The following is an 18,655-nucleotide window of genomic DNA, read 5'->3' as shown; positions in this document are numbered from 1 at the left end:
TTCCTAATAGACATGACCCAACCCCCACTGGGCTTAATCTAATCTAACTTCATAGCTGGCAACTGCTGTTGGTGCCAAATATTCAGTCGAATTTGAATCGGCGCTGTATGAAAACGGCTGAAGGATTCCATTGTGTGCGGTCGGGGCGACCTGAATCCGGCCGCATGACCGGCGAACGGAAGAAGAGTTCGGCGGAAAAGTATGGCCAGGCTGGGAGAATGGGCTGTTGCATATTACATGAGGCGGCCAGAGAGGCAAGCGGATATCCGGTGGCCCGACTGCTGGCCAGCCCCCCAATGTTCGCTCGCCCAACCCACATTACGTATCCGCCCCGTGGCAAATTCAATTTGCTCCTTGTGCCCGGCCACTTACCAAAGTGCAGCAGGTGTAATGTTAGATAGGGGTTAGCACCGACCGGCATATGCGGATGTTTATGCGGCCCGAGGCCAACCACATTTTCACCCAGTTTCCCATCTGGCCTGGCTACTAGCCGTGGTATCCTTTTGTGGTCAGCACTTGGGACTGTCTTTGCTTTGCGGTGGACGTGAATTTTAATTTTAATTCAACATTTTCATTTGCTTTGTGTAGGGGAATTAGGACAATTTAGGCCAGGTTTGTTCGGTGTAAATTGCTTTCTGAATTTAATTAAACTACGTTAAACATAGCTATTAAAGTAATTATTTGCACAATTTTGCAGCGTTAAAGCTATGTTGGCTGTGCAGAATGAAAAAGATTAAATATTTAATGCTGAGCTGGCATGGATTTTGAATGGGAAGTATGGTTGTAATGTGTGGATTTTAGGTTCATTTTCCATTAATATACGTTTTATCCTAGAATAATAATAGGGAGACTATCAATGATTTAAATCATATCTTAAAGTTAAAGAATTTCTAAATGTTCCCAGAGAAGTCAAAATTCGTTTGCAAGTCATCCACCAGATCCCAGATCACCTTGCCTGATTTTAGTCGCCAAGCACGTGCTTCCGCTGTCATTCTGGCTCACATTTGCCCTATTCTGTTTAATTTTTAATGCAAACGAAATGAGAGACAGTCTGCCAGACGGCACTCTGTTGCTGGTCCTCGTTAGCATAATTGATCGGCAGTCATACACACACGTGTATGCCCACTGATGTCAGTTTGGTCAGTGGGTCAGAGGCTCAGTTGGAGCATCTGGAATTAATTAACACGCATGATGACCTCGGAGAGCCGGATGCCTTGGAATCATTTTGGCGGGTGCAGGCACGGGAATAATTTGATTACGCCATGAGTTGGCCACTTGACAGGCGGTTCAGCACTTCCTTTCACAGTCTTCCATGTGAAAACTGGTCACTGGAAAATTGGATGCTGAATAAGATATCTGAACAGAAAAATGCGGGGCATGCTAATGGAAAAAACAAAATGCTTAAACTACGATTATTATCGAAAATGGATCTTTAGTATTGCTAAGTAAATTTAAAGAACTTATTGAAAAGTCACTCTTTTTATAAATTTATAAAAAATCTATTAAGTTCCAAAAAGGAAAAATTATATTTCACAATTTTTCAAATATTTTTCAGTAGAAAAGAGTATTTTTATCACTGGTTTCTCTCCGTGTAGTGCCCCCAATGCCGCACACTTACGCAATACAATTGGCAACCAGCACGTTCCACACACACATGCTGGCTGATGCAACGTAGTGTGTACGTGAGTGCTTTACAAAAGTTGGCGAAAAGTGCAGCGGCCAAATGCGAATACTTGAAGCGAGCGAAAGGAAGCTGTGTGATGGTGTGTGTGTGTGTGTGTGGAGTTCGCCACAAAAGCTGAATGTAGTTGCTATAGTCGCTATAGTTGAGGCACTGTTTACACTTCTAACGACCAAAAGACGAACAAGAAGTCTTCAGCGAGAAGAGCTGGAAAACTTGGCAAATGTTTGCCCAGTGTCGAAACTTTTCCATAAAACGGGTATTGCCTTTAATGTTCGCTGTGCATTATAGTCACAGGCACACACACACAAGCCTAGCTGTGATGGTGGTAAGGTGTTACAAAGAGAGTGATAGGTCCTTTAGGACTTTATTAAAATATTGAAGAAATGTTTATTTAACAAGAAAACTGTGTGGCGTTCATCCTTGTTATGCATTTCCCTATGCATTCGCTGATGATTCTATTAATTTGCCAAGACCTGGAAACTTCTAAGTAGAAGTATTTCTCTATCCTATTTAGCTGACCAACAATAAACTTTCTCACCATTTCCAAAACTTTAGCACCGCTTTTCCGAGCAACAATTGGAAGGGGAATGAAAACGTCTTTACTTTTTATGCTGGCAATTAAAAACAGCACTCGATTGTGGGTACACAAATACGAGAACATTCCGTATGTGGCAGCTTGAAGTCAGAGTTGTTATTGTTGTTCTTGTTGCCAGGGCAACGTTTTGCGGTCGCCTTGGCAATCAACTACGCCGGACACGAAGGGCAACAACAAGAACAGCTGGCGAACAACTCCGGTAGGACGGTGGGCGCCGCCCGTAAGGGGTCGCCATAAATTAACAGTCCGAGCAGACAGTGCCTTCTGGCCAACCGCTGCTCCTCCTTCAGTAGCTCCAGTGTACAAATGACGCAATGCAAATGAAAAATAATGCGCGAACATTTGGAGCTCAAGCGAAGGAGGACCAAGGATGTTCAGCAAAGAGAGATGCCAATTTTCTCGATGAGGTGTCTATGAGTGGCTTTAGTCGGTTAACTTCTACCACTCAAAATGCAGTTCTACAGGTTCTCATCTACTTGATATTATTATTATTCTTTACCTCTAATATCCAGTTATTTTGAAAGTTTACTTATAAGTTAAGACTCCATACTTGCTTATCTAAATTAAATAATATTTTTCTGTTTTTTTATGTTTACGATAACAAAAAACTCTTAAAACACAATCTTACTAACATTCTTAGATTTATGTTCTCATACGATAAATTCTCCTACCAAGAAGTTAACAATGAAAAGACTTTGGTAATAAATTTCAGGCATCTCTGATGGAAGGCCAAACGCGTGTAAGAAATCGTTGCCTGCTTTTTTGGGCGTCGAGTGAAAAAGTTTTTGTTTATTTCCTTTGCAGGCGGCTCCTTGCACTTTTACCAGTGAGTGGAATAATCCCTGCTGTTCACGCAGCGGATCCGGATCCGGATGCGGCATGGTCCACAGAAGTTTCTTGGCTTCTGGCAGCGACGACTGAACTGCAGGCAACTTATTTATTTAGTATTTCTGGCCGAGGCTGCTCCACCACGTTCCTTTGCCCAAAAAGTTGCTCCAACTAATTAAAACTAATCTTATGCAATTTCTTGCTAATTATGCACATAAATCACACCACGGGGATGCGAGAATCTGTTTTTCCGGGAGGCATATAAGGCGAAAAGTGCCGAAAAGGCGTTAAATTGAATACGAGTGGAGGGGAATAATCCCTGGGGAGAAGTTTACTTGATTAAAAGTTGGGCCTTCTATGGAAAATATTTTATTTGTCTTTTGCTAGATAGAAGATTTAGTTTCAATGGAATGTTGTTTCCAATCAATAAACTTTATCCAAAGAATTGAATTTCAATTAATTTCTGGTTTCTGTGTCTGCCTGACCCCAGCTATTTCAATTAAAATCTGTTAAATAATGAAAATTCCCATCGCATTTCATGACACTCGAGGCCAAAGGCATTTATATAATAACAGGGGCAGACTAGCACTTATATATCTTTATTCCTGGCATTGTCATTAATTCATTCCTTGTCGCACAGACATAGGCTATATAGTATATCTAGCCGCAGCCATTAGCCAGTTGGTGTGCTTTTCGTGTACGTGGAACTCAAATGACACAGAAACCCAACTCTTTTGGTTGAAATTAATGGGTTGTCAGCCTGGAGAAAAACTAGATAAAGGCAGTTAATTTTGTGAAATGCCAACATGCAGCAAAAACGCAAATGCGGACACACATGCTCTGCCCGTATTAATATGAAATTTCATGCATGGACCCATAAACAGTGTCGGAGGGGATGTGTAAAAGGTCAGCATTTAATTTATTCAAGTGGTTGCAGACTATAAAATTGCTGTGCGGGAGCATATGAAATCTCTCACTAATTGCAGGCTGCATTATTGCAATATATATGTTGGATAGTTGCTGGGATTAGTTTTGGCAATTCCCAACTCACTATGGCCTAGTTTTTCTGGTCGAGATTTGGCCGATTGCCCGTAGCTCTCTTAGCTCCACTTTCACTGTTTCGCTGTCATTGTGTGCGGCGAACGCGGCGTATACGCGATACGAATGGTAAGTGCATTCAAGGGCACAGCCTGCCGGCAATCTGACACATTTTCCCTCCTCACCGTTCACCCCTGGTTATTTATAACTTTCAGGGCGCCTGCTAGATTACATTTTCCCAGCGATTTTTCACTGACTGTCTGCCTGAAACCTCAAGGCCAAAGTCGTAAAGTTTGCCAAACTTTTGCTTAACGAGAGCATTTTTATGAGCGGCGAAAATGCATAAATTGAATTCATATTGCTCGTTCTGCCGGAAGTCTTCCTTGCATCTCCAACTCTCGAGTGCTGGCCAAACTAAGCTGATAAGGAACTCAGGTTCCGGCGACAATTCCAAGCTCATTACAGTTCAAGGCAGCTGTGGGCAGGTCAAGGTATGAACTCCTTTTTGCTAAACTTTTCTTCTTTTCCTTAACTTTCTCAACTTTTGCGGGGCGCATAGTTTTGTCAATACGGGCGGTAAGGATGGTGAAAAAACTATATAAAAAAAAGGAGGAGGAAAAGCGTGTGCCTGCGATGATGTCAAAGGCTTCTGCTATTCGGGTCAATCTAAAAAATTTATGGGGCAATCGTCAAGACATGCCAAGACAGCCTGGCAGCGGCATCATCATGTCAGCACCCACACTCACCCATATAAAAAACTTTAGAAGAGTAAGCGGGGCTGTGACCCGCCCTTGGGGGCGTGGCCTCCAAGCACTTGTTGTTGGCACCTATTCGCCAGTGATGCCAGCCACCCATTTAGAGGTTAACTTTTGTCTACAACATTTACAAGTCAATAGATCGATATACCATATTTCTCTTTTTCCAAACTATTTTCAATAATTTTCAGAATTTCTAATCATGTTCTTATTTCTACTTCTGGCATATTTCCAGAAAGAAATAAACCTTCTTCGAAGATAAAAATAAAACTGAAATATAAAATGGACAGCTCTGTTTTTAAGCTGGCATTTCTACTTCCCGCCCAGGTCTTTCCTGGACAGGATTAGATGGTGGCCAACTGCTTGGCTTGCACTGCGGAACCAAGTTTCCGTTCAAGGCCAAGCCGCTCGAAAATGTCAAATTGAATATAAATATTTCAGCCAGCAAATGATGCAGCAGAAATTTTGTTTTCCCTGCTTGGGTTTTCCTCATTTTCATCGTCAGAAAATCGATGGCGGCAAGCAATTTCACAGTTGACTTAGGACCTTAATCCTATGAAATATGAATTGTCCTGCGACAACGCCCATGGCAACACTCTGGCCGACACGCCCACTCCTAGAAAGTACTTCTAAGTCTGTGGTTAGCCACTTAGCATTTTCAGTTCCCTATCCTTAAAGAATTTTCCGCTTTCAACCATTTTGTTTGATAGGCAAATACAATCTAAAAGGCATTCATAAATAGCCATAAAACTGAACGATATATGGTAATTAGAATGGATATTGATTATAATAATGAATATGAAAATCACAACATATGATGGAAAATCGCCTGAAAGTGTGTGTTTTTCGAAATTCCCATTAATACCAAAACCTAAATCAAAGTTAAAGTGGCAAACGGCGTAAAAAATTGAGCATACGCCATGTTGACCTCTTTATCCTAATTGCGTTTGACTTGAATTACTTTGCCCCCGCATTCTTGCCATCGCTTCATCCCAACTAGCTTTGAATATGGAAAATATGGGTGTACGTGTCCAACATGAATACGAATGGCTTACCATGTTTATTGAACGAGTGTAAACGCATTAATATTCATATTTCTCTCGTCGTGATACAAAAAGGGTCGTTTCGCCCTATATGTTTGTGTATCTATATGGAAATATAGCTGTATGAAGTTCATTTCATATTCAAAACTTTATCTTCTCACAGCAAATTTAACAATTTTCCATCCTAACCCATCCGCATGACAATTGCAGGAGATTTATTTATGAGATTACTGGATCAAATCCATTTAATCCGCTTTATAGTTGTGAGTTTATCTTTTGTTTTTGTTTCAAATGTGAAATGTTTGGTTTGCCAATTCTAGACTTTTGTTCGGTCAAGGCAAAGGCTGTTTTGGCAGCTACACTGCAAGTCTAATCCCTTTTAAATGTTTTGAAGGGGAAATAAAATACTGGGTAATCCCTAAATATCGATCTAGCTGCAATTTCCTTGCTAACTTTCGCATGTCCGTTGGCCGTAAAACAAATCAAAGTTGCAATTGAAAGTTTTCCGCTTGCCGCCGAGACAACAATTAAACGGCTCCATGGGCTGTATAAATTTGCATAATTTCCCAACTTGTTGAGGCGCAAGTCATAACTCGGAGTCATGTCCTGACAGCTCACCCTGACATTTGCGTGCACTCGAATGCATTTCGAAATTTTCCCTCCCAAAATGGTGAGGTAGGTCCTCCAAAATTTACTTTCTTGATGCGTGTGTCATTTAGCTGTTATTTTCGTAGGTTTTTCTTTTCCATTCGCCGCCGTTTTGCAGCAAATCAAGTGGAAACATCAACGAAATGTTTGCATGTCCCCAGGGGTCTATATATCCTCTACAAAGACTGCTCGTGCCAGTGTGCGTGAGTACTGCATTGACGTCAAGCTTTAATTATTTAATAGCCAAGAGTTGCGGTTTGCCAGGTAGAACAAATCGATGGACCTGTCCATATGAAAAAACTTAATTGAACTCCCAGGGGAGGGTGTGCCAGGATTTTTTTGTTTATAAAAAGCTCAGTTTTTTTGCAATCATTGAAGCATTTTTGTATGGGTTCAGTATGAAAGGAATGCTGAGTTTTAAAAGTTAATGAAAAACTACAATTTAAGTCAAAATATCAATCGATGTGAGGAGAGTTTGAAACTTTGCTTTAATATTCTTTAAAAAATGTAAAAAGACATCCTTTGAGGACCTTTATTGACTGAATATCAACTATGAAGTATTTCAAATCAATTAGTTTAATTTTTATAAATACTTAAAAAATAGCTGTTAAATGTTAAAAGGATTGTGTCATCGCTTTGACATTCGCTGGCATCCTTGGTCATTATAAATACCAATTAACCTGTGTTGGAAACAATTTAATTTTAAATAACCCACCATTTACAGCAATTAGCTCATTCCGCACGAAAGCCAAATGAAATTTAATTAAATATTTAAGCCATTGGCGCGGCAATTGTGCTTATTTGCCCGTTAACGGGGCGTATACGCGATGTTCGAGTATATATTTGTTATTTGGCCCGACTGCATTATTCAATATGTTCAGGATCGAGAACGAGGGAAATGGTGCGAAGAGCGTGAAATACAAACTCGAGACAATCAATTGCCAGGCGGCGGGCAGTATTCTCAATCAATTTCCAAGGCACTTGTAGCATTTAAGATAACCAAGTGCGGGTGTTTGTTTGTTTGTTTGTTTGTCCCTCTAGTGGGTGTGAGTAGAAGTCCGTGAGTGTGTTTGTGTTTACGAGTCGAAAGTCAAATCAGGCCATTTATCAAGTCCTGGAAGCCAGCCCTTGCTCGGCCAATATTTTGCCACGCAGGTCAGGAACGGTCTGTGCTCATTTTTCAAGCCGCTTGGCCAACGGAAAGTTTTCCTCTGCTGCTATCCACCAAAATATAAGAGTTTATATATATATATATCTTATTGAATTTCAGCCACTTGTTTTTGCCAATTTTCCAAATGCGCATTTCAATTGAACATTGCCTGAAAGTTTATTTAAAAAAACAAACAAAACATTTTCACAAAAATACAAAAGAAAAATAACACAGCAATGTTTGTGGGGAAGAGTAAAAAAAGTTGTTTCTTGGATACGAAATTCCAAGGAAAAGTCAGCTAAATAATTTACTCTCTAAAGTTAGTTAGTAATGAGCTCAGTTCGGGGGAAAAATGCGGTCAGCTAAAAGTGATTAAACTTTTCTTGCAGATAGTTTCTAGGGCTACAGGTTTAAGGGTCAATAATGTTTTTAAGAAAAAAATACACTTAATAATATATATTTCCAAAATTTACAAAAAGACCCTCCAACAAGTCAAGAGTATTCATCACTTTGACCTCGAGAAAAACTTCTTCCAGTAATTTAAATGTCTTTAAGAATTTCTTTGGCCAAATGAGTTTCTCGTCCTGCAGAACGCCACACCCACCACGCAGAGTAGCCATAATTTGATATGGCAAATTGATATTCGTATATATACATTAACGTCTTTATCTTTGGCATTTCTGGCTCCTTAGCTTTTTCTGCTTTTTGCCGGAATTATTAATGCCACTTTGCATAATGAAAAGTTCAACATTGTTATTATCATCAGCGAGTGCTCTCAAATTAAGGCTAAAAACGTCGCATGTCTTGCCAAATTTTTAATATGTACAAGTATATGTAAGTCCTAAGACCGTGTAGGAAAAAGTTTTCTTTAAAAAAGTCACTCAGAGAGAATAAAAGGAAGACCGACTTGGCCATGGCCTAAACCACCAACCACCCACCATCGCCCGCCACCGAAAAAGGCACCCGCTGACAGCAATTACAGGCCATGTTTTCGGTTCTTTGTTACTGTGTTACTGTTTTCATGTCATATAACAACGTTGGGCAATAAATCAAAAGTTGCCAACATGAAATCATTGTTTATGCTGCCTATAGTTAGTATACATACTATACGCTTAGCCACATTTTAACCGAGTGATTTGTGGCTAATTTATTTATAGCGGAGCTCACAACAGCTAACAGCCAACAGCCAATAGCCAACACTTTGCCAAACAAAGTCAACTTATGACAATGAACAATAAACGCCAACAGCAAAGGGAAACACACTATAACTATAAAATATTGTGACGTGGCACTCGACTATGTGAAATGGAGCACAAGGCCGTCGAGTCAAACAATGGCTGACAAAGGAGGCCGAGACCGTCAACAAATAGTCACAGGCAGTCCCAGTTCTTCGTTCTTGGTTTGCCTCGGTTCTCGTATGTGGCGCCACAATGCACTACTCCCCACCTCTCCCAGACATACAGCATTGCCGATGGCTATATGCGAGTATCCATATAAAGATTCCCTTTTTTTTTAGCCCCCCAAAGGGTTTTTTATTTTGAAGACCCGCACACAATGCAGAAAGTTGCAGTTGCAGAGAGGGAAAATCTTGTAAGTAAGTTGGGAAAGAAGGGAACATTTATTCAGAAATCTAATTCAGTAAGCGAAATAAACAAGAATTATTATGAATTTCCTTTCAGTGTTCTTCCAATACTACTTAATTTCTGATTTTCGCCAGTGTGGCATATCTGTAAAATTCTTGGCTCGATGTGTAAGATGGCTTCCCACCTAGCTGCCTGGCTGCCAGGTTGCATTCAATCCATACCCTCCACAAGCCCCGAGGAAAGAACACACAAAAAGCCCGGAGAACAGCAACTCCCCTGACATGTTGGTCACATGTCAAACGCTTCGATTTTTTTTCCCCTTTTACCCTCTTTCGATGGAAAAACTTTCAGCCCAAAGTGGGCGTAGCAGAAGGCAGGTGGCGATGTGACATCCCTGCCAGATTGACATTGCCTGTTCTCCCAATAGATCAATGTGTGTTGGTATGAGAAGATTGCATTGTAGTCCTTGCACCTGCTCGGATTTCCCTCATTTCCCACTCGTGGTCGTCGTTGAAATGTTCAATGTGGAAATGTTGAGATTCCCAATCAATGGTTGGCACTATTCATTGAACATATCTCTGACACGGGTTTAGCTTCCGGCAATCGGAATAGCAATATTTGTTGGAGATACCTCTTAGATGATTTTTTATGTCTGGGTAAATATTTTGCGACCTGAATGGCTGAAATATCTACATCAAACTTTTCACTCGAATGCAGCTCATGTGTCACCGTCATCTAAGCTGGGAATCCCTTGCAAATTAACACGCTTGTCAGCGCTTTCACTCAGCTTGCGGAGATGCTCTTCAAAGGACACAGAGTGCATCACTAATTAAGTTTTTGCTGGGGAGCAGGATAATAGATGGCTTTTGCTATGATAACTTTTTGCAGGTTTTGTCTGGGAATCTGGAACAGCCATCACATTTCTTGGATTAAGTCAAATTAGTTAAAAACAACTTGAAAACTGTATCTTTCTGGTTTAAATGCTTGAAATTTGGATTTAAGACAGTCTTCTTTTAACTTTAAAGCCTTCATAACATTTACTCAGCCCATTCGAATACTTCACCTCACCCTAAAGGTAATTTCGAATTTTTATGAAAATTTTCCATTACGCTTTCAGGGCATTGGCCAGCTCGGTGTGTCCTTACGCCGCTGTTTTCCTTGTTCTATTAAGAGCTTGTCGCTCGGCTGGCGGAAAATGCATGCATTTGACGCGTTTGCTTAGCTGATTGCGGTCCTTGTGCCCTGGGGCATGAAGTGAAGAGGTGGAACCGGTTGGGGGAACCATATCTCTTGGTCACACGCACAGCGGCCAAGTCCGTAGGACTGAGAGAACAGAGGACAGACGACATGGCACAACAAAAAGCGAATTATATTTTCATATTAAACGACGTATGAGTAATCCCTCGCTCGAATGGGAAGGGGGAAGGACATGCAGGACATGGAAATGCCATCGCCACAGCTCCTGCCATCAGGAACAAACTCATCCCACCAGTAACTCCCATTTATTTATAGAGTTCTCTCGTATATAGAGTCGAGCGCTAATGTCGCTTCCAACGCTGGCAGATTGACAGGAAACGGAAAAGGCCAAAACGTAATCGAGATGTCGGGGATATCGGGGTAAATACTGACGGAAATTGTTTAAATATTCATGTTTATAAATAGCTAAGGGAAATTACAGTCTTACGGTTAGCATTTGATTTGAAAAGCATGTGCCGGCACTGAAGCTCAAGTACGAGAAGAAAATTATTCAAGCACAAGGCCAGAAATATAATTAAACATTCTGCAATTAAGATCGGGCGTGAGAAATAAAGCATTGCTATAAATATTATACTTAGAAAGGAAATAAATATTGTAAAATACTTGAAGGATCTTTAAAGATCACTTAGTTCAAGGATATTCAAGTCTCTAAGAATGCAACCGAAGTACATGCATTTTAGCATTCCTCAATTAAGCTCAAGTGTGGAAAATCGTATTGAAGTGGTGGAGATGAGCTGGGTTTCGACAGGATGTGTGTGGGTATGGCTTTTAGTTTGATAAGTAGGCAGCACACAGACAATGCAAGGCACTTAGTTAAAGGAGAGAGTGTGTGTGTGTGTTTAGTATTTAAAATTAATTGGGTACTTATGGGAGGAGGAGGGAGAATGGGAATGGGAATGGGAATGCATGTGAATGTGGGAGGACACTTACGTAAAACGGCACAAGGACCTGCTACCTGCAGCTAATTAGCCCAGGCGGACAAAAGCAATGCACGATGTTTGGACAGTCGATGATTCAGGATTCAGGACTTTCAGGATTCTGATACTGATACTGATTCTGATTCTGATTGGCATGCATTTTGGCTCACACAGACACCAATGCAAACACAAACACAGGCGCAGACACAGGCACGAATACGAATACGAATACAGGCGACAGCGACATAATGGTGTGCGTGTTTGTGTGCGGACACTCAAGCACACAAGCACAAATGGCGGTTCGCGTAGACAAACATGACGTAAACCCAAAAAAGTATGCTACAAACTTGGTTCGCCTTTCGCTTACGATTTGGACTCTTATTATATCCGTTCATTTGGGGGTTATCTTTTTTTCGTTTTTAATTCTTTTATCGTTTAGTTAGTTTATATTTTCTTTTTGATTACAATTTCGCTGACATTCCAGTTTCCTCGGAAATTCAATTCTGCAAAAGGAAACATCAAAGAACAAACATTTTAATTGGCATCAAATGTTTCGTTGTAGGAGGGCGTTAGCGCCGTCGGCTTGTCACTCCGACTCAATGGCGACATCAAGGCCATTAGGCCAAGTCAACTACTAACAACACTAACAAACTGTGTCACATACAGGCACTGGAATTAAATGAGGAAATCGAAAATACTCCGTTTAATGATTAAATCTACGAGTAGTATTTGCAACTTCACTGGATTACACAACACTGCAACTTCTGCTTGGCTGACTTGGCTAAAATCAAGCGAAAACAACACTAACACTTTCTAGCATTGGCTATAATATTAAGGCATTTGTTGTTGGTACCACTTTCAACGCTCTTCACTCGCCCAGTGTCCTTTTTTTTTGTTCCGAACTCGCGACTAGAATGCTCGAAAGCCGAGGACGGACTGAAGGAACTCCGTCTAAGGACTCGTTGGTGCGAGCCTCCTTTCGTTTTCATTCGGCTCTTCGAGTGATTTTCACTTGGCATTCGGCTGGTTGAGTGGGTTTCTGGTATTACCATGACTGCCTTTATGGCTGAATTGTTGCTTTGCCTTCCTGTCGTTTGCCGCTTGCATTTTTTCCGCGCTTATTTTTCGTTTCGTTCTGTTTTTTATATCCCTTTTGGATTTTCAGTTTTTGTGCGACGTGATTCATTTCCGGTTTCGTACGGAAAGGACTTAAGGTGAGTCGGATGCCACAAAAAATCACTGAAATTCCCACAGACAAATTTGATTTATGCATTTGTGAAAATGTTTAAAGGAAATTCATTAAAAATAAAGTTAGAAAGAGTAAATATTTCATTTAAAAGTAGTTACATGTTTGTTTGGCTTGAAGACCGAAATAATCATCATTTCGAATTTCAAATAATAAAATTTAATCAAATCCTGCACTTTTCTAATTTTCTTTGTGTACCTTTGGTTTTATTTAAATTGGACCAAAAATCATAAAATTTGCATGCCAATTTCACGCCTTGGATAGGGGGAAACCAGATGGGGGCTTTACGGGAGGATTAACCCCTTGGGCATTGGCTGCAAATGAGTGGCTTGTTTATGAGTGGGACGCAGCTAAGCGAGCATCAAATGGCCAGAGGTGTCTGCCTTTGCTAGTATGTATGTCAGTGTGTGCGTGTTGTGTCTGTCTGGCTGTGTCTGTGTGTGTGTGTGTGTGTACACACATTGATGGCGAAAACAGATGGCTCGGGCAACCTGTTGGCTTTTGGGTATAAATTTAACCTGCCTCCGCTTTTGGTTACCTATGTATACGTTTGTGTGAAACTCTCTCTGTTTTTTTGCCGCCCTTTTCTGCCATCCTTTATGTTCGCAGCGCACCAACGGGTCGTATGCGCAATTATTGCCATAATGGCTTCACTTAAATCTTAACCCCAGTAGGCCCAAGCAAATTTAACCCTGCAATGTAAGCGGCTCACTTAAAACGACTTACTGCTCTGAGACTGAGAAATTTTTTACGAACTCAGCCTCAAGCAGACCTTGACCTTACTTACCTTTTTTTTAAATATTTAATGATTGATTTTGCCGAGAAGCTAAGCTGTCCAAGTCATAATTTTACGAAATACTTAAGTTTTTAGTATTTTTCCTACACTAACTTACAAGCTTTGGTTGTCATAGGACGAGAACTACTCAAAATCGTATTGAACAAACAAACTGAACGAAAATTTCGATATTTTGTTATAAATATTTTTTGTTGCAACGCCAGTCGTGGTCATGAGCGCCAGAGATCACCAGTATGGTTCGGTTGTGCGTGCCACAGTCGTGGCACGGTCGAATAGACCGATCGTTAACCGCATGTTGCGCTCCGCCCGTCTCGATTCCACGGTGGGTCAATTGGCCAAACCAGTTAGGGAAAAGAGGACGGAGGTGAAGCTGCAGCTAATGCAGAAGGAACGCTCCTCCAGCACTGGGATGAGTGGCTTCTCCAAGCTGTCTAGCCGCGAAGGGCTAAAAGGCAAGGCATACTGGGACGCGGCCATTCAGGATGTGGAGTTTGCAGCCGCCTGTCGCTTCCAGCCCCGCATTCCCGTCATCGATTATTCCCTTGTTCTGCCACCTCGTTTGCGGGAGAGGGTGAAACGCATACAGAACTATGACTATTCCAAGTCGGATGACGACATCTACATACGGGATGAGATGCAGGAGGTCCGGCCGGAGGACTATATGAGTGCCGAGAGTTCTGAGAAGAGCGAGGAAGAGGAGGACACTGTGGTAGGTTGGGAAAGGGAAAGATTCTTTTTTAGAAATGAAATGATTCCCGAAAATCCTTTGACATTTTAGCTTCCTAGTCGGAAGAAGGTGGAGGAGTACTTCAATGAGACCGACCATTCGGACATTGTGCGCATGGAGCACGAGTTTGAGAAGTTCGACCTGAAGCTGGATGAGCCCGTGGGACACACTCATCGCACTGTGGACAAGACCAGCTGGTACGCCAAGTTCCTTTGCGCTCCGCGGGATAAAAGGGTCAGCTGGCAGAGCCGTGTCGAACATCCTGGACAGAACTACTCCATGGTGACTCTGGACGAGCAGGCTGAGAATCTCATGGATGCGGTCAGTAAGGCTACTCTTTTGTCTTAGGAGGAAATGATCTAAAAAGTTTTAACTCCACAGTCGGCGGAACGTTTTGTGGAATGGCTCAACTCCTTTGGCACCTTGGAGAGCAATCTGACTCCGGAGAAGGTCAAAAACCTATTCTCCATCAAGGGCGATCGCACACTGTTGGCCTCGGTGAAGACAGATCCCAAGGAAGTGAATGCCATAGCCCAGACTGTGGCCGATAAATGGAACAAGCCGCATGTGAGTCTTAAAAACATGTCCCTCTATCAAAGTTATTTAAACTTCCCATTTTAGATGGCCATTGAGCTGAAGTACGAGAAGCACATCAATGACCACGCTGCTCGGGTGAATCAGAAGCCACTGCTAAGTGCCTTTGGACGCACTGTTCCGCTAAAGGATCGCCCCTGGTTGAAACGATCGAGTGATACGTCTATCAAGACCGTCTATCCGGAGGATTTGCTGACCCGCGAAAAGATCTTCAAGGGCATCACCCATCTGCGAAGCACCACTGCCCTAATTGACTTCTATCTAGCCCATCCGGAGCTGGAGCGTCCACAGTATCTGCTGCAGAGCGGCGACTTCGAGCAGTCCAGCACCAGTGAATCTGTGATTGAGGTTCCGCTTTACGAACTTCTTGGATTGCGTTATTGAGTAATCTCATTTTGGCCATGTTAAAATTTCCCTTTTTTTTTTGGAGAAATACGTACAAATCTACACTGTGAAAAATCATGAGAAAATAAATTATAATTGCTGTAATTTTAAATAGTTTTACATGACACGAAAAATTGCTCATTTTAAGTTTTATTTTTACAACGTTAACGTAGTCTGAATCCAGGGCAGATATGTGCCCACATTTACATAGACCCCAGGAACTCCTGCCTGGGCACAGCCGATGCCCCAGGCCACCAGACCTACAACATACCATATCCCATTGCTCGTGCAGACCAGTGGAGAACCCCCATCTCCTGTGCAAGCATCCTTACCAGCTTCTCCGCCGGCACAAATAAAGCTGGTGGGACTGAGGATGAAAGAAGAGCCCAGCCGTGTGGCTTGCAAGGCAGCCTGGCAATTGGCATTGGGAATCAGTGGTACATCCACTTGTCTCTCAATCGCCTGATATGCTCCAGTGGGTCCAAAGTCATTCTTACCCCACCCAGCTACCCAACATCTTTGACCCACAAAACTGGTGGTGGGCAGGCAGACGGTGCCAACGGTGGATTTGCTTGTCAGCGAAACGGGAGTGGACAACTTCAGGATGGCCACATCGTTCTGCAGATTGCTTGGATTGAATGAGGGATTCACATACACATTCGAGATGTACACATCCTGGGCAGGAATCGGTTCACTTGTGCTGGCGGCATCCCACTCACCCAGGCGAACCTTGAAGGAAGTGAGTCTAAGAGAAGTTGATGATACTGATCCTGAGGGATATTGAGACAAACTCACGCCAGGTTGTAGACTTTATGAGCAGCGGTGAGGACATGTTGTGCGGTGATCAGTGCTCCGCCGCCCAGGTAAACATCCGCAGTGGTCAGCAGGGCAGCTTGCCAAGGATATGCTCCGTAACTGGCCTGACCTGGTCCTGCAGCAGTGGCGCCGGGTGGTGGAGGAAACCTTCTGCCACACTGATAGCTTCCCGCCTGGCAGCAGGCCACCAATCCGTAATTGCAGGTCAACGTAGAAGATGTTGTAGGTACGGAGGGCTGAACAAGAGCTGCATTAATATCAACCAGATATTATCTACCTTGATGTCATCTTACATATCCTCCATTATTGACAATCCTGATGTCCAGTTGGCCACTGCCATCGCTGGATGCAGTGGGTATGGGATTAGCACAAGATCCGGGTGGAACGCACTGGCAATAGCTTGTGGTTCCAGGACTAACTATGGATGGCACTGGTGGCCAGGTGCCCGGCGAAACTTGCGGCGGCAGCAAAGTGCCCACAATCAACTGCCTGGTGAGAACTGATGGGCCATAAAATCCAGAAAACCACAATTTGCATTTCAGCTAAGTGGAGCCACTTACTCGTGTGATTGGCCGTGCTACCCACGTCGCTGGGTTGGGGCACTCGACCAGGATTCTGCCCGGCATCCGACTGAGCAGGCCCAAAGCTCCAAGCCTGCACACTAATTCCAATTCCGAGAATGAGCCACTGTAGCAGTGGCAGCCACCATATCCGACCGTACCGATTCATAGCCAATGACAACTAAATCGAGACGACGGAGCTCTGGAGGGCTATATAGCGATGGCCTGCCCATAACTCCATCTATTAAATTACTTGACGAATGGCCTCCTACGCTCAGGGATTTTCCAGACTGCATAGGGCAACAAAAAAGCAATCATAAAAACTAAATTAGGCAAAAACGAAATGAAAATTAACTACGAAGGGGGTTTACCCTTCTAATTTTTCATTTCATTAAAGTTTTTTTAGAAAAAGTTTGTCTGCTAAAGAGCTTAAAACGGAAGAAATGTTTAATAAACCAATTATGGAATATAAAATAAATACAATTTTTGGTGCTCAGCTAAGCTTTAACCCATTGTTGGCACTATAAAAGAAGAGTATTTGTGTAAAATACAAAATAAATGAAATCTAGATGCGCCGTGTTGACAACTCTCTGGTTCGATAATTTCATTCAGCTGAATGTTGCCATTGTTAACAAACAATTTTCTATCTGCCCCATATATTTAAAGCCATTAAATGTGATTATAATAACTTAATAGTTTAATTGCAAACAATCTGGAGTAGATTCATGTTTGACACTTTCCGCTTGAAAAGCAAAAGCATTTCCCTTTTCACCCCACAAAAATGTTAACAACTTGCCGCTTTAATTTGCTTAATGATTCACGCCCACAACATTCCGTTCGATCTATGTACTAATCCCCAACTAGAGCTGTTAAACTGGGCAAATGTTAAGTCCCAGATAGGAAAAGCTTTCGAGCTTTTCATATCAGGTGCGGCCAACTAACTTGTTAACTCGTTTAACTGTAACCAGTTCGTGTGGAAGAGTAAAGCGTAATGGGTCACTTGCAGTTGGATTTTCATGCCATTCCCAAGCTATATGGCCGGGAGAACTATTGGCAATGGCGCATCCTCCTGAAGACCTATCTGGAGGCCAACGATCTGTGGAAGCACAATGAACCCAAGGAGGTAGCTAACTTGATCTAAACCATTAAGTATTTATTTTTATAACTTCTTATAACTTCTTATTTTAAAGAGTCCTGAGAGTAAATTCGTGATTTTGGCCAGTGTTACAGCTGATAAAATTGAGCCACCCTACAATGAGCAAACGTGTTCCTTCATATTCCAGGATTTGGAGGGTCGATTCGGTCCTTTTAGCTAAACTTAAAATATAAAATGTTATGGAGCCAACTGGGTTCGAAATATACGAGTATTTTCCCATCGATCATTGATCTGGGGTTTTTATGGCTTATTTTGTGTTTCTTTTTCATTGCTGTCTTCGGATTTCTTGCCTCCTCCATCACCACCTCGACCTCCTTGCTTACCACCGCCATCTCCTCCACGACCTCCTTGTGTACCTCCTCCATCGCCACCACGTCCAGATCCTCCATCCTTTCCGTCTCTTGGATTTTTATTGTCTTTATTACTCTCTCCTTGACTTGGGTTTTCTTCATTTTCTGATACGCCGGCTCCACCACGACCTCCATTTTTGCCACCGCCATCACCGCCTCGACCTCCACCGCTGCCGCCGCCGCCTCCTCCTCCACCTCCACCTCCTCCCCCTCCCTTTCCACCTTTTCCGCCTGACATTTTCAGTAATTTAACTTTCTGATAAGGGAAAATAATATTTATAATATTTATTTTGTTTAGTTCCAAAATAGAACAGAAAGTTCACAAATGATTTGGCAATGAGTCTTGATCAAATTTCCTTGAATTGAAAGGCAACGCAAAATGTAAAATTAATTTATAAATATTTAAGCAACCCCTTAGATGAATTTAGTTTGATTTTCAAACAGTTAATTATTAGTTTTACGTACTAACTTGAATACCAAAATCTGATAGCCCGTTCTTGTTTCCCATATCCTTATAAACTTTCCTTT

At 42.1% G+C, this 18,655-nt stretch overlaps 4 protein-coding genes across 4 annotated transcripts; 2 read left to right on the top strand and 2 right to left on the bottom strand.

The window, feature by feature from the left end:
- The first annotated feature begins 13,666 nt into the window (after nt 1–13,666).
- LOC108109419 lies at nt 13,667–15,350 on the top strand. Its single transcript, XM_017217917.2, has 4 exons — nt 13,667–14,249; nt 14,319–14,588; nt 14,649–14,834; nt 14,889–15,350. The coding sequence occupies exons 1-4, from the start codon at nt 13,752–13,754 to the stop codon at nt 15,243–15,245; spliced, it is 1,311 nt and encodes a 436-aa protein (XP_017073406.2). The 5' UTR covers nt 13,667–13,751; the 3' UTR covers nt 15,246–15,350.
- Nucleotides 15,351–15,379: 29 nt separating this feature from the next.
- LOC108109420 (phenoloxidase-activating factor 2) lies at nt 15,380–16,790 on the bottom strand. The gene is made up of 4 exons (XM_017217918.2): nt 16,622–16,790; nt 16,355–16,560; nt 16,041–16,297; nt 15,380–15,990 (listed from the first exon to the last, which is right to left on the bottom strand). Exons 1-4 carry the CDS (start codon nt 16,788–16,790, stop codon nt 15,402–15,404), a joined length of 1,221 nt encoding a protein of 406 aa, XP_017073407.2. The 3' UTR covers nt 15,380–15,401.
- Nucleotides 16,791–17,601: 811 nt separating this feature from the next.
- On the top strand, nt 17,602–18,027 carry LOC108109442. Its single transcript, XM_017217942.1, has 2 exons — nt 17,602–17,744; nt 17,812–18,027. The coding sequence occupies exons 1-2, from the start codon at nt 17,613–17,615 to the stop codon at nt 17,935–17,937; spliced, it is 258 nt and encodes an 85-aa protein (XP_017073431.1). The 5' UTR covers nt 17,602–17,612; the 3' UTR covers nt 17,938–18,027.
- Nucleotides 18,018–18,365, bottom strand: LOC121530287 (ctenidin-1-like). Its single transcript, XM_041819160.1, has one exon. The coding sequence runs from the start codon at nt 18,363–18,365 to the stop codon at nt 18,018–18,020; it is 348 nt and encodes a 115-aa protein (XP_041675094.1).
- Nucleotides 18,366–18,655: the final 290 nt, after the last annotated feature.

The sequence above is a fragment of the Drosophila eugracilis genome, unplaced genomic scaffold, assembly GCF_018153835.1.
Source record: "Drosophila eugracilis isolate 14026-0451.02 unplaced genomic scaffold, ASM1815383v1 contig_47, whole genome shotgun sequence".
NCBI classification, from domain to species: Eukaryota; Metazoa; Arthropoda; class Insecta; order Diptera; family Drosophilidae; genus Drosophila; species Drosophila eugracilis.
This window is presented reverse-complemented; position numbering and strand designations above follow the sequence as displayed.

What these genes read in the sequence shown, in the direction of transcription:
- LOC108109419 (XM_017217917.2), top strand. Translation starts at nt 13,752, where the DNA reads ATGAGCGCCAGAGATCACCAGTATGGTTCGGTTGTGCGTGCCACAGTC. An exon ending in AGGAAGAGGAGGACACTGTG is followed by an intron (nt 14,250 to 14,318) that starts GTAGGTTGGGAA and finishes TTGACATTTTAG; the next exon opens with CTTCCTAGTCGGAAGAAGGT. An exon ending in CTGAGAATCTCATGGATGCG is followed by an intron (nt 14,589 to 14,648) that starts GTCAGTAAGGCT and finishes TTAACTCCACAG; the next exon opens with TCGGCGGAACGTTTTGTGGA.
- LOC108109420 (XM_017217918.2), bottom strand. Translation starts at nt 16,790, where the DNA reads ATGAATCGGTACGGTCGGATATGGTGGCTGCCACTGCTACAGTGGCTC. An exon ending in TAGCACGGCCAATCACACGA is followed by an intron (nt 16,561 to 16,621) that starts GTAAGTGGCTCC and finishes ATGGCCCATCAG; the next exon opens with TTCTCACCAGGCAGTTGATT. An exon ending in TTGTCAATAATGGAGGATAT is followed by an intron (nt 16,298 to 16,354) that starts GTAAGATGACAT and finishes GCTCTTGTTCAG; the next exon opens with CCCTCCGTACCTACAACATC.
- LOC108109442 (XM_017217942.1), top strand. Translation starts at nt 17,613, where the DNA reads ATGGGTCACTTGCAGTTGGATTTTCATGCCATTCCCAAGCTATATGGC. An exon ending in AGCACAATGAACCCAAGGAG is followed by an intron (nt 17,745 to 17,811) that starts GTAGCTAACTTG and finishes CTTATTTTAAAG; the next exon opens with AGTCCTGAGAGTAAATTCGT.
- LOC121530287 (XM_041819160.1), bottom strand. Translation starts at nt 18,365, where the DNA reads ATGTCAGGCGGAAAAGGTGGAAAGGGAGGGGGAGGAGGTGGAGGTGGA.